The 15,642-nt window shown below is 32.7% G+C and overlaps 1 protein-coding gene across 10 annotated transcripts in view; it reads left to right on the forward strand.

Moving 5' to 3' along the window:
- LMBRD1 (LMBR1 domain containing 1) overlaps positions 1-15,642 on the forward strand; it is a 170,111-nt gene that overhangs the window by 98,790 nt on the left and 55,679 nt on the right. For all 10 annotated transcript variants that reach the window (XR_012517315.1, XR_012517317.1, XR_012517319.1 and 7 more), the window contains exons 10-14: positions 863-927; positions 1,268-1,370; positions 1,927-2,031; positions 3,601-3,750; positions 5,149-5,227. Coding sequence is in view for 1 of the 10 variants with exons in the window: in XM_003926345.4 (XP_003926394.1) it covers positions 863-927; positions 1,268-1,370; positions 1,927-2,031; positions 3,601-3,750; positions 5,149-5,227 (502 nt within the window). In the remaining 9 variants the exon portion in view is untranslated. The remainder of the gene's footprint in view (positions 1-862; positions 928-1,267; positions 1,371-1,926; positions 2,032-3,600; positions 3,751-5,148; positions 5,228-15,642) is intronic.

Genomic DNA, 15,642 nt, shown 5'->3' on the forward strand with positions numbered 1-15,642 from the left:
TTGATCTATTTATATCTATTCCGGTTAAAGGAGGAGCCCAACACACTTAACTGTGCTTACTGAGACTTCCCTTTTTTGGTCTGGCCTTGCCAACTCTTTAGCACAGTTGTCTCTGGAACTTGGGGAAGATTTCACCTCTTTTATATTCTGAAACTTTTCATTAGAGACTCAGTTATAATATTTTTCTTCCTCTTTTTCTACCATCTTAAAATAAAGTTCATACAATTGGGAGAAAGGTGTTTTACTACTTACAGTGGTTAGGACATTTTTCCACAGAAACATTATTTTGCATGCCAGTTGTTTCAGTGTTGTTAGCACTGTTTCAGGAATATATCATTTGTATAGGCTTTTCTGGATTATAATTTAACCACTATATATATTATTTATATATATTATTACTTCAATGGAAAAAATGTTCTGAATTTTCTATTTTAACAGGGTAATATAAACTGCATTTTACAGTTTTGGGGTGTGTGTGCATGTGTGTGTGTGTGCATTTGTGTGTGTATGTGTGTCTGTGTGTCTGTGTGTTAGTCATAATGTACTTTTCAGTCAACATTAAAGTCTCATTTCAGTGTAATAGAATAAATCCTTGTATTTGGTCTAGCAAAGAGTTCCATTTTTTTACTTATTAATGAAGACCAAATGGTTTGTCTCTTTTATGTACATGTTCTCAGTCAAGTAGTTTCATAATGAAAATTCAGATATAAGTGACTGGAATTGTATACTAAATTAAAATGTATTTTAGATCGTTTTTATTATGTCATTGTCATATTCTAGCAACTAATATTGAGTATAATGGTTTGTGCTTTTAATATCAACTTTTATAACTATATTTTAATGAATATATATTTGCTTTTAGATCATCTGGGGAATATTTTTCATCTTAGTTGCATTGCTGTTTGTAATTTCTCTCTTCTTGTCAAAGTAAGTACAGTAGACACATTTTCTAAAGCACTTATACAAATTCTGTGATAATATACATTTTGGTGCTGAATGCCATTAGTGTAGGCTATTCATCTTCAGTAGCTTTTTTTTCTTGAAGTGTTCTATTAAAGAATGGCTAAAACATTCAGTAATAGAGTATTTCTTTATTCTTCATCAATTGAACAATATCTATGAGATATTTAATGTGGTTTAATTTGTTATCCATTGTTTGATTTGACTCAGATGTATTTTCATGCTTAAATTATGATATTTTTTCTAAATTTGCTAAAAATGTGATAGTATAACAGAAATTTCATTCTTTCTATTTTTTTTTTTTTAGTTTAGATAAAGCTCTTCATTCAGCTGGAATAGATTCTGGTTTCATAATTTTTGGAGCTAACCTGAGTAATCCACTGAATATGCTTTTGCCTTTGTTACAAACAGTAAGTAAAATACCAATCATTTTATACTGTAGCTGCTAGAATATAAAATGCTAGAGTCTAGCAAACATTCTGACATTCTGTTCCATATAAAATTATTATGCTAAAAACCTATTAGTAGCTTGACATATGCTTATATTCTTCAATAGTTTTACTTTTATTTGCCTATAATTTATACATTGACATGTTGCTTTAAATATCATTATATTGATATATCCCTGGACTTTTATGTTAGACATAATTTGACTTGAGATATATTATAAAATATAAGGTGACGTTCTCTAAATTATTTTTTATATTAATGTTTAATTGTTTTTTATTTAATAGATAAATGCAGTTGTAGTTTAATTTGCTTTAGGATTTTTCTTAGGATAATGGTATTAAAAATTTTTTTAATAGTTTGGTACTTGTTTGTTTTCTGAGGATTTTTTTTAAACACAGTAGCCTAATCTAAATCAAGGTCAATGTTGTAAACAATAATGAGGTTTTTAGTTTATTTTATATGACTGTTAGGGTGCTTATAGTTTATATGCTAAATTTAATTTCATCTTTTTTTCAGGTTTTCCCTCTTGATTATATTCTTATAACAATTATTATTATGTACTTTATTTTTACTTCAATGGCAGGAATTCGAAATATTGGCATATGGTTCTTTTGGATTAGAGTAAGTATATTTTACGGTTTTTTTTTTTCATTTTGTGTGTAATCTTCATTATTGCAAATTATCTTAGATTTAGAATATAGAAGCTGTATTTTTATACCACAAGTGAAAGAAATACTAGCCTTTTCACTTCATGTTGACCTAAAAGTACTTTTTATCTAGAGCAGTGGTTCTTAAACAAGGGTGATTTTACCCCACGGAAACATTTGGCAGTATCTAGAGATATTTTTAGTTGTTATAACTGGGGAGTGCTACTGGCAGGTAGTGGGTAGGGGCCAGAGATTCTTATTAAAAGTCCTGTAGTGCACAGGACAGACTTACCCAGCCTGAAATGTCAGTAGTTCCATGGTTGAGAAACCCTGGTCCAAAAGTTATATAATTTCTTAACAGAAACACATTAGAATACAATAGATACACTGAAGCCCAAAAGATAGCCCTGCCTATTATAGTTAAAGATTACCATGTCATTGGTTATTTTCTTCTTATACTTATTTTGAGATGAATTAACAATTTTAAAATGAAGCTATATCAGGTAGACACTACTTCCAGCTGTGAATAAAAGAGAACTCAGTTGAATAGTGGCTTGAACTAATGAAAGTTTTCTTGCTAAGGGAAAAAAGAATCTAGTATTGCTTCAGAAGCTCAAAAAAGTCAGGTCCAATATCTCTGTAATTCTTTGAGTGTCTCTGTCATGATTGTTGTATGACTGCTGCAGTTTCCTTTATCATGTTCATATTCTGTAAAATAAAAAGGTAGTTAGGAGAAAGGAGTATACAACTATATCAATAAAACAAGACTTTTACAGAAATCCTTAGCAGACTTCTGCTTTCCTTTTCATGTTTAATATCACATGCCACTACTTGCTGTGAAAGAACCTGGGACATGTAAATTTATAAGTGATCTTATTGTCATCTCCCATCTAGAATTGGAGTCTGTACTACATTAGTGTACAATGTCATGTATTACAATCTAGTAATAAAACAGGGAGGTGATACTTAAGTTGCTAAAATAAAAGCATGCTATGCTTTTGAAATGAAGCAAGTTGCCTGGTTCTGTATGTTTCAGTTACCATGTGTTTTCATTTCTCTTGAGTATAGATACATGTGAAAATGTCTTTAGTAAATATATCAGAATGTTTCATAAACTAATTTTTATGGCAAAGTATAAGGATGACATGAGTATTTCATAGAAATGGATGTTTACAAACACATTACATTGTCTATTCTTAAGCAACATTATATTAAAAATTATATAAAATTGTTGCATATTACTAATACTTATAGTTTAAAGTCATACTCCTAATCTTCAGCTAGTACTAGAGATAATTCACAGTTAGCTCCATGAACATGTAACAGATGCTTTTACACAATAAGTTTAGAAGATTTCTCTGGAAATAGACCATGTGCATAGTCTTAAAATTTTGGGGGATGATTAAGAATTTTTAGAATATATTTTGGAAGAAAAAAAATGGTTGATTGAACTTTGTAAATGATTTCTCATAATACAAGAACAGGAATGAATGCTTTACCAGTGAAATATATTGTTGAAATTTTGTCATTCTTTTCTTTCCAGTTATATAAAATCAGAAGAGGTAGAACCAGGCCCCAAGCACTCCTGTTTCTCTGCATGATACTTCTGCTTATTGTCCTTCACACTAGCTACATGATTTATAGTCTTGCTCCCCAATATGTTATGTATGGAAGCCAAAATTACTTAATAGAGGTAAGTGAAATACTTAAAACTTGATTATTTTGGTATTTTAAAGATAGTGAGATTTAAAGTCAAATTTTAGTTGTAGTGGTTAGCAAAAGGTATTAGCTTATCAGATTAAATTTAATATTGCTAAAACTGGTTTTTTATTTATAGTTTTTAGCATATTTATATTTGTTTCATACTGTTTTTTTTTTTTTTTTGAAACAACACACAGAATTTCATTATAATAGTTCCTTAAATGTGTCCCGTGGTGCTAAGCTACTGAGCTTTACCTTAGCACTTTATTAAAACTCATAATACTCCTCTAAAATAACATTTTTAGTAATTTTAATAATATGGCTCCCAAAAAAAAGTTTTAGTGAGCACAGCAGGTCTGTTCATTGGCACTATGAATCCTCTAGAAGAGGCTTTATAAACATTTTATTTATAGATAACTAGACATTATTTTAACATGATGGATATCCTCATATATGTTCTGCTGATTTACTGATGCTATTGATCTCTCAAAAGCCAACTGTGGTTTTTAGTTTTAATGGAACAGTAAGTTTGGATTTTCTGACAATTCAAAATATTCTGACCATATCTGATTCAAGCTTTGTTTAGTTTGTTTCCTTTTTAAAATACCTCTTGCTCTACTTCTTAACTGTTCAAACCATATTTATGTTTCAGGGCCTGTTCAAGAATTGCTTTAGTGGAGTCTTTCATTATTAAAATCGGTGTGCCCAGATCGTTTCTTTTTTATCCTCTATGTCCTCCATTCTGTCTTTACTTTAACATGCAGTTAGAAAGAAAAATCTAACAAACATATCAACCCTCAATCACTATCATCCATAATGTTGTTGAGTGTTAAAGGGCTATTTCATTGAAAAATAGTAAGTTATAATGTAGGCGAAACAGGTAAAGCACAGATCATGATGGAGGTACATGAATGACCTGAGTTTGGAAAGTCGCATGAACCATATTTCTCACTTCTTATACCTTTTTTTTCTCTTCTTGCCTCATCCCCTTCACCTAGCTCACTAGGTCATGATTATTAAACATCCTCCTGTGAAGGATTGAAGGAAGATTATGCTTTTGCTTGGACAAAAGATATTCTTTGCATGTTCAACAGTCTGAAAATAGCGTTCTTTTCAGATGCTGTACTTGTACTAAAAATGGAATTTGTTTGTTCTGGGAAGTCCTGTTGTTCAGCACAGTACCTAAAGTATTATTGCAAAAAGCTGTAATATTTAATTTACTATAATCATTTTTCTTCTAAGAGCAATGTTGCATAAAATTTACATTTTAGAATGTTAGGTAGATGTAGTTAGTAGAAAACAGTATACAGTACATAGTGTGCTTACTTTTTAATTCCAATTGTATTTATTAATGTGGTTTTTACATTTTAACTACATTTTTATCTTTCAGACTAATGTAACTTCTGATAACCGTAAAGGCAATTCAACTCTTTTTGTGCCAAAGAGATGTGATGCAGATGCTCCTGAAGGTAAAAGCAGCTTATATCAATTGTTTTAGAACTTATAAATTTGTAGGAAAAGAATTTCCTGGCATTTTGCTGTGTTAATCATCTGATGCATTTGTTTTACTGTGTGGTAAGAAGGAAACTTCTAGCAAGTAGAGGTTGGTAAATCTCTTCAGTAGAATTTCTTGTTGATGAAATGATTTGCATTAGCGAAAGTACCATTAAAATTTCTTAGGAAGTAACAAAGTGTAGTTATTATTTATCACATTTACTAGTGTAATAAGAAATCACTCTTAGGTGATTTTTTTTTTCCTTAAAAACACGAAAGAGTTTGGTGGAATCTACAGTTCTTAGTACCAGGACCAAAAGTACTTATGACCTAGAACAATTTTTAATTCATCCAAGTCTAGTTATTTAATTTAATAATAATATTGTTAGTTATAACAGCAGTTAACTTAAAAAAACATACAGTTGTTTTTAAGGCACTCTGTTAAGTATCATATGTATATTTGGACAAAAATTCTGTCCTCTTAACCTCTGTGCATTTTTAGAGTATCTTTTTTTTTTCTATGTGAGCTGTTTAGGTGATTTTTTTTCCTTTGAATGCATAGTATTCATTTCTGATTAAGGATTCCTGGTTCATTCTTTCAAAATTTGTAAAAGTGTTTTCTATACTTGCCTTCAATGTGCTTTTATTTTATGGTAAAGTCATGTATCAAATGTAGTGTATTTCTGCATGAATCATGCATTATAAAAACACAAATTCTGAGTTTTTATAGCAAGGTCAACTATGTAATATAATAGAGTATTAGGAACAAGTACAGGTTACAGGGATAGGCTAGAGGAAGAAGCAATTAACTCTACATTGTGGAGATCACTGTGGAATGGTCGTCATAAAAGAAAGGTTTCAGAAAAGAGATACCAGAGCCCCATTTTAAGGTTATCTGGTATGCACACCAAAGGAAGGCTGTTCTGGCAAAAGAATAAACTGTACAAACAGTTACCTTAAATTGCACAGGTATGTGTTCAAGAGAGTTTGAAACATTGGTTTGGTCTTGTTTTCTCTTTTAAATTAGGGGCATAGGGATTGGAGGGAGGAAGGCAGAGTTAGTAGTCATATCATAAAAGGTTTTAGAAAGTGACTAAAGAGGTAATAAAGTGTTTCAAGTAAAAAGAAATGATCTGATTTCTTTTCAGTAAGTTAATTATAACAGTTCTATAGATAATGGATTTGAGAAATTGAGACCAGAGAATGGAAATCATTTAGGGGAGTGAGAGCTATCTAAAATAATCCAAGAGAGTTAAAAGCCTGAACTAAACAGTGGTCATGAGGGTGTGAAATAAAAAAATTAAGAAGTAAATTCAAAGAATTTCCAATTGTTGGATGCAGAGCAACGGTAAGAGAAACAGAAAATTCTAGAATGACACTCTAGTTACTGAGTACTTTGGTTAATTTTGGTGTTGCCTGATGAACTTAAAAAGGCATTGGGAGGCCAAGGTGGGCAGATCACCTAAGGTCAAGAGTTCAAGACCAGCCTGGCCAACATGGCAAAACTCTGTCTCTACTAAAAATATAAAAACTAGCTGAGCGTGGTGGTACACCCCTATAATCCCAGCTACTTGGAAGGCTGAGGCAGGAGAATTGCTTGAACCTGGGAGGCAGAAGTTGCAGTGAGCTAAGATCTTGCCACTGAACTGCAACCCAGGTAACAGAGCAAGACTCCGTCTCAAAAACAAAAAAAGAAACAAATAATAAGATTAGAGAAAAATGTGAAAAATGATTAGTTAACTTGAGATATCTCAAGAATGTTCAGGTGGAGTTTAAGCAGTTGGATATACAGTTGGCCCTTCATATTCATGGGTTCCAGATACATGGATTCAGCCAACTTTGGTTCAGAAATAATTTGGAAAAAAATAAAAGATAACAAAGCAACAATTTAAAAAAACACAAAAAGCAATACAGTATGACAACTATTTACATAGCATTTTCATTGTGTTAGGTGTTATAAGTAATCTAGGGATAATTTAAAACATGTGGAATGATGTGCATAAGTACATCGTTTTATATAAGGGACTTGAGCAAAAGGATGAATGATGGGCCAATATTATCCAGGACAGAATGCTTTAGATAGAATGAGGGATATTTCTTTCTGTAAATTGAAAGGAAGGAAGCAAGGATATGGCCTCCAATAGTAACTTATTACTATCTGACCGGAGGCAAGAAATGGCATTTCTGTATAATTGTCACAGCTGGCTGTAAAGTATGAGCTCAGGTCATGTACTGAGAATTAAGTGGGCTATAGGGTAGACAGTTGATGAAATAGGAAAAGCTTTTGATAGCCTATGAATCGGATTAGGAGAGGATCTAACTGAAGAAGGTAAGTTAGTGATAGGTAAATATGTCAAGGGACAGAGGTGAGATTATCAGTTTTATATTTTTATTGAACAGATCTACACAACTTGCATAAGTTTTCTCCATCAGTTCTTAGATTGTTTGGGGGAAGGTATGGATTGAAGAACTGAAGTAGAATTGCAGATTTAAGGATGAAAAACAAAGGACAAGTTGAGGATTAGAAAATAAACGGTGACTACATAGTCCAGAAATCGGAGGGAAATAAGGGAAGAGACTAAAACTGAGAGAAAGAGGCAAAATCAAGAGATGATATGGATAAACATCTGATGGGGACAACTTTATTTTGCCTGAAGAAATGATCGTAAAATGTTGTTAGTATAAATAAATACAACAGAACTTTCCAGTTATTCTTAATGTTGTTAGTTCAAGATTTTTTACTTTGAAATGTTTACGTACATCACAAGCAAGGTTGATGGTTGAAGTGCTTTGGGTTGCCATTTTTAGCTAGATGAAAATAGAATGAAAAATTCGTGTTTAATTGATTTGTAATTTGTTTTTAACCAAGAAGTCAATGACCTTGAAGGTCTGAAATAGATTCTGTTCAAATTGTTACAGTAGAATTGAAACAGCAGAAAAACAAAAAAAACAAATCATGGTTTCAAAATTATGTTAGACTGATAGAGCTTCAGAATGCCCCTATATTGCTGGACTGAGTGAATTTTTTATATTATAGGTCAGTAAGATTTAGTCAAATAATACACTTGACTGTAAATTTTTTATGAGTAACATTCAGTATTTTTCTTTTTCAGTTTAATTTATAGTAGTTAAAAAGGACTCCCTTTGAACCACTGAATATTTTTTCTTAAACATTTTAGTTGACTCATTTTTTGAAATGTTATTTTGAAGTACAAAAACATACCCTTCAGTTTTATGGGTTTATCTTTCCCAATTTTTGTTGTTGTTGTTGTTCTACAGCACATCTCTAAACATTGAATTTGCCAGTACGTACTTAGAAGAGGATGGTAGAAATTGTATAACTAAATCTGGGATGGCAGGATAGTTTTTTTTTTTTTTTTTTTTTGAGACGGAGTTTCGCTCTCGTTACCCAGGCTGGAGTGCAATGGCGCTATCTAGGCTCACCGCAACCTCTGCCTCCTGGGCTCAGGCAATTCTCCTGCCTCAGCCTCCTAAGTAGCTGGGATTACAGGCACGCGCCACCACGCCCAGCTAGTTTTTTGTATTTTTAGTAGAGACGGGGTTTCACTATATTGACCAGGATGGTCTCGATCTCTCGACCTCGTGATCCACCCGCCTCGGCCTCCCAAAGTGCTGGGATTACAGGCTTGAGCCACCGCGTCCGGCCGGCAGGATAGTTTTTTAAGTGAATATGTTAAATAATGATAGAGGAAGATAAGCAGATTAGGACACTGGATTAGACACGTAAGTATGGGAATGGGTTGGCATCCCTACCCTTAGGGTGAGGGATGGTGAGGGACTTGTATAGCAGTACCCTTCTAACTAGAAACTAGAAAATCTCAGCATGCAGAAATAAAAATTAACATTGTTTTTTATGACATATTTGATAGCAACATTTGGCTAGACTACATGATAATATAATAAATAACCCATAAGACATTTGATGACACCTTTGCCATGTGTTCATTGCAAGTAACAGCATTTTAGAGAATGATTTTTAGATTTAAAAACAAAAATTTTAATTTATAATGTTATAATTAAAATTCTTTGTGAGAAAAGTTAATCTCCTTGGAGAGATATTAAAGCAGCAATTTCTAAAAATACGTGTAATGCTATCTTATCAATATTAAACATTTTAGACTTTTAAAATTAATATTTTGGTTATATTTGAGGTGATCTGACATTTATTAAACATAGAAAATATTGCTGGACATGGTACTGATAACCAAAACAGATATATAGACCAATGGAACAGAACAGAGGACTCAGAAATAACACCACCCATCTACAACCATCTGATCTTTGACAATCGTGACAAAAACAAGCAATGGGGAAAGGATTCCCCATTTAATACATGCTGTTGGGAAAACTGGCTAGCCATATGCAGAAAGCTGAAACTCGATCCCTTCCTTATGCCTTATACAAAAATTAACTCAAGATAGATTAAAGACTTAAAAATAAGACCTAAAACCATAAAACTGTAGAAGAAAACCTAGGCAATACCATTCAGGACATAGGCACGGGCAAAGACTTCATGACTAAAACACCAGAAGCAATGGCGACAAAAGCCAAAATAGACAAATGGGATCTAATTAAAGTAAAGAGCTTCTGCATAGCAGAAGAAACTATCATCAGAGTGAACAGGCAACCTATAGAATTGGAGAAATTTTTGCAATCTACTGATCTGACAAAGGGCTAATATCTAGAATCTACAAAGAACTTAAATTTACAAGAAAAAAACAACTCCATCAAAAAGTGGGCCAAGGATAGGAACAGACACTTCTCGAAAGAAAACATTTATGTAGCCAACACACACACACACACACAAAAGCTCAGCATCACGGGTCATTAGAAAAATGCACATGAAAACCACAGGGAGATACCATCTCACAACAGTTAGAAAGGCAACCATTTGAAAAGTCAGGAAACAACAGATGCTGGAGAGGATGTGGAGAAATAGGAATATTCTGACAGTGTTGGTGGTAGTGTAAATTAATTCAACCATTGTGGAAGACAGTATGGTGATTCCTCAAGGATCTAGAACTAGAAATACCATTTGACCCAGGAATCCCATTACTGGATATATACCCAAAGGATTATGAATCATTCTACTGTAAAGACACATGCAAATATATGTTTATTGCAGCACTGTTCAAAATAGCAAAGACTTGGGATCAACCCAAATGCCTATCAATAATAGATGCAACAAAGAAAATGTGGCATCATGGAATACTGTACAGCCATAAAAAGAATGAGTTCATGTCCTTTGCAGGGACATGGATGAAGTTGGATACTATCATTCTCAGCAGACTAACCCAAGAACAGAAAACCAAACACTGCATGTTCTTAATCATAATTGGGAGTTGAACAGTGAGAACACATGGACACAAGGAGGGGAACATCACACATTGGGGCCCGTCGGGAGTGAAGGTCTAGGGGAGAGATAGCATTAGGAGAAATACCTAATGATAGATGATGGGTTGATGGGTTGAAGGGTGCAGCAAACCACCAAGGCATGTGTATACCTGTGTAACAAACCTGCATGTTCTACACATGTACACCAGAACTTAAAAGTTTAATTTAAAAAAAAATTGAAAAAGAAACTTCTGCTGGAATCCTAGTTGTGTTTATAGTGGTTAGGTTTCAAATGAGAGTCATTTATCTAAAAATAATTTAAGTACTTTGTGTTTAAAATAATCTGTTAAAGAATAGAATGATTTAGCAGTAATCTTATAAGGAATGCCTATCTTATTATTTTTATGAAGTTCTCTTAAAATGACAGTGTTACTTAATTCATCCTGACAGTTAATGCATAGCTTATGTTCAAAGTGAGTCAACTTAGCAAATTAGGAGTCAAGTTTTAAATTTTACATGCTATTACTCTAAAGGGACATTTACACATAGGTAATTTATGTGTAAATGTGAATATAATATTTAAAATAAATAATTGTTTAAAAGACCATGTACATTTGGAAACTATAAATATTTGAGTCAAAATATGAAGGCAAAAGACCAATGTACCTTAATGGACAAAAATAGAAGACATTATCAGTACTGGGTTTGATTTTGGGAAGGAGAAAATACTAGAGGAAACACATATACAGTACTTACCTTCAAAAAGCATGTAGCCTAATGGACTCGGATAGGAAAATAAATAATTATAATAAAAGAAAATATAAATGGCAGGGCCAGACACAGTGGCTCACGCCTGTAATGCTAGCACTTTGGGAGGCCAAGGGTGGGTCACAAGGTCAGGAATTCAAGACCAGCCTGTCCAATATGGTGAAACCCCATCTCTATTAAAAATACAAAAATTAGCCAGGCATGGGTGGTGTGCATCTGTAGTCCCAGCTGCTCAGGAGGCGGAGGCAAGAGAATTGCTTGAACCCGGGAGGCAGAGATTGCAGTGAGCCAAGATGGCGCCACTTACTCTAGCCTGGGTGACAGAGCGAGACTCTGTCTCAAAAATAAATAAATAAATAAATAAATAGCAAGCTATAATGAAATTATAAGCAAAATGCTGTGGTAAAGCAAAAGGAGATAATGATTCATTCTGCCCCAGGGGGGCAGTATAACCTTTCTGTGGATCCAAAAGAGGAAGTTAAATCTAAATGAATAAAGAAAAAATAACATGAGGATATTTCAAGCAGAGAAACAAACCTGCATTAACAAGGCATAAGGACATAAATATATTTGGTATGTTACAATAACAATGAATGGTGGTAACACCATGGAATATTTGAATATAATTCTCTTATTCATAGACACACATACACGTGTGTGTGTGTGTGTGTGTGTGTGTGTGTGTGTGTGTGTGAAAGAGAGAAAAGAGATCACCTTAAGAAATAATCAAATGACCAATACGGTTAGTTTTTAGCTTGAGGATACCTACCATATTACGAGGACAAATGATAAAGACAACTTAGCAAATGCTAAAATGGAAACCTATGTGTTAAACCAAACTACATGAATTATAAACAAATTAGCAGACAAAATTAAAAGCTAAAACAGGCTTATAATTATATATATAGGAAGTACAAAGGGGGAAAATGAGAATTATTACAAATAATAAGAAGAAAGAATAAGTAAAATGTGTATTGATATAGTAAAAAGTAGTTTAACTTTAGGTTCCGGAGTAAACAAGAGATAATTCAAAATACAGTCTCTATAAATAAAACTTGTTTACCAAGCTTTCTTTAGGTAACAAGTGAGCACATTGACTTATTTTCACCAACTCATAAGTACCCCCCTCATTTTTTGTATGAGAATCATAGATATGGGAATAAAGGCCATAAAGAGCTGCATATGTTGTATACAGTTTTTAAAATATGAACTAGAATGTTAAAGGAAAAAAAAACTTCAGAAAGACCATCTAGCTAGTTTAATCTTCTTTTTTGCAGATGGAGAAACTAGGACACTAAGAGATAAAAGTTGCACAGATATTAAGACTTAGGACTTGTAATGCAAGTGTCTGGATTCCATTTTTTTTTCAACACTTAACATTTTCATGTTTTGTCTGAGAGCAAGAAAATGAAACATTATTGCATCATCTGTCCTTTAAATTGTGAAAAAAAAAAGGATGTTACTGCTTTGTAAATATAATGGAAATGGTTGTTTAAAGTCATAAAGGAATGAAAGTCATTACAATATGAAGAAAAAACAAAAGTCAAAAGGCTAAACCTAGGTTATTGGAGGAAACAGAAGTTTGGAAAATGAAATAGACAGAATACTGTAACATTATAATATCCAATAAAGTATCATGTTTAGAGATCAGTAGTGTTGATGCTTTGAAGAGAGATTTAGCAACTAGCAAATCTTAAACCTTTAGAAAATGTAGTTTTAGTGGGATTATATGAACTGAAATAGAGAATTAAGTGAGGAAATTTTTAACTGAGGAGAATCCCTTACTGTGGTTTTGGTTTGGGATTTCTTTCTTAAATTTTTGTAGATACATATTGGTTAAATATATTTATAGGGGACACAAGATATTTTGATACAGGCATGCAATAAATAATCACACCAAGGCAAATATGGTATCCATCACCTCACACATTAATCCTTTAATTGTATTATATAACTAAAAAAGTATAAAAGGATTGATTTGGGATTTGTACCACATTTTTAAAAATAACCTTTATAAATCTCACATGCTGAATGCCACATGGACTAAAAGCATAAATTCATTGCCAAAAGTTGTTTGTAAATCTAATATTTCATATGGAATTTTACTAAACAGCATTCAGGAGATTTCTCATTGGCTAACTCCTGAGTCTTTTTGCAAAGTAATTGTATTATTGATTCCATCTACCTAGTGTTTACATTTATGTGTTGAGGGAGAACGTAGACTTTAGTTTTGAGCATTTTTGTTTGAGTCATTCATTAAACATCAAGTGGAGATCTTGAATTGTCAAACAAGTTGTATCTGGAGTTCTGGAGAAGAAAATGTATACTGGATTAGTCAGGGATAGATGGGAAGTAAAGTTGTGAAACTGGATGAGTGATCACCAAGAGAATGAGTATAAATAGACTCATTTCAACACAGTATAAAGATCTGTGTTGAGATTATCAACACAGATTACGGCCCAACCAATGATGTTATTCCTGATGAAAGGAATAACATCAGCTCAAAATATTGGCAGAGGGCAAGAACTGCTTTTTTTTTTTTTTTTTTTTTTTTTTCAAAGAATGAATGAATGAAACCCTTACAGTACATTATATGCTAATATTATTCTCCTATATAAGGGGCTTGAGCATCTATGGATTTTGGTGTCTGAGGGTGGCGATGGAAGGGTGGTTTCTGGAACCAATCCCCCATGGACACTATGGGACTATTTACTGACTTCTCTCTGGTTATTTTTTCATATTTACTCTGTCTACTCCAACATATTATTCTAGAGTACCAGATTTAATTTTAACAATTTATAATAAAGTCTAAAACATTTAAAGCTGATCAATAAATTTTAAAAGCTTTTTTAATCCCATAAAATGTGGTCTGCTGGCACCAGTATAATATTACTGTGGTAAACAATTCTGGGGCAGGAATATTTCCATGCCTCCATGCTAAATAATACTTAGAACAGACAAACATAATTATATGCTTGCTCTAGGAAATTCTTACTCATGGTGGTGAAACAACTAAAATAGCTTATTTATCAAGACTGATTTCCCAAAAAGACTTGCTTCCGGACTTCTCATTTCATCATCTTTACCAATCCAAAACTATCTTTTCAGTTCTAACCAGGTCCTCACCTTGTAAATCATTGATTAAAGAGGTCCAGCCCGCCCTAAACCTCAAACCTTATAAATATTCTTCTCCGTATTCCCTCTTCTTGTTCTTCCTCACTGAAGTTGGTCTGCTAAACTTAGCTTTGCTGGATCAATGAGGTTTATTAATGGTATTTGGAGAGTTGACAGTATATAAGCTAGTTATGCTGAATAATTTAAGGGGAAGAAATCAAGAATTCAGAATCTTATATTTCTGTTCTAATTTTTTAACTGCCTGTTAGTTTATCTGTATGGACATACATGTCTGACCAAGTTCTGAAACCTTTGTTCTTAGATTGAACTTCTGTCCTTCTGTCCTCCATTTATTTTTCTCATCCACCCGTACCCCAAGTCATGGGGTAGGGAGAGTTGTCCTATTTCTTTTCTGTCTCCTAAAGTAGTTTACCCTGATAGAAGTCTTGAAACCAGATTCATAATTTATCTCATTTAAGTAACTTGTATCCAAATCCCACAAAGTTTACATAAGAAATAGCAAAACAAAAGAAACCAACTGGGTACTTATCCACCAATGAAGATACTTTGAATAGCAATATATACAAGGTAATCATAAAACTTTGTATGTTTTGACAGAGAAAAGTAAACACTATGATGGTAAGTGGAAGACTGTATATATTATCTCATTTTTGGATACTTTTGTGCATAAACAAAATCTAAAAGTCTGTGCCTCAGGAAAGAAGTAATCACTTCATTTTTTAAAATAAATATATTTTATTACTTCTACAATTTTTTTAAAAAGTACTACACATTTTTAAGAATAAAACAAGGAGAGACACGATAATGACATACATTTGCCAAGTAGATGCTGATTTTTCAAGACTTTTTTTCCAGTTTGTTGAAAAGTATGAGTAGGGAAGATAGTTACTGAAACTTTTAAAAAATTAAATTTTTAAAGTCCTGGTACCATCTTCTCCCAGAATATGGAATATTTCTTTCTACTGGAACTTCTGAGATTCCTGAAGAAATACTGTTTATAACACTTATATTGTCACTAACAATGGATTCAAGTGATTAAAAAAAATTCTCTGCCCTTCAGATTTTGGCCTGTGAGCAAAATAAATAAATACAAATAAATAAAAAATGTGTTTTGCCAGAGAAGCTTACTTTT

This window comes from Saimiri boliviensis, chromosome 4, assembly GCF_048565385.1.
Source record: "Saimiri boliviensis isolate mSaiBol1 chromosome 4, mSaiBol1.pri, whole genome shotgun sequence".
Lineage (NCBI taxonomy): Eukaryota > Metazoa > Chordata > Mammalia > Primates > Cebidae > Saimiri > Saimiri boliviensis.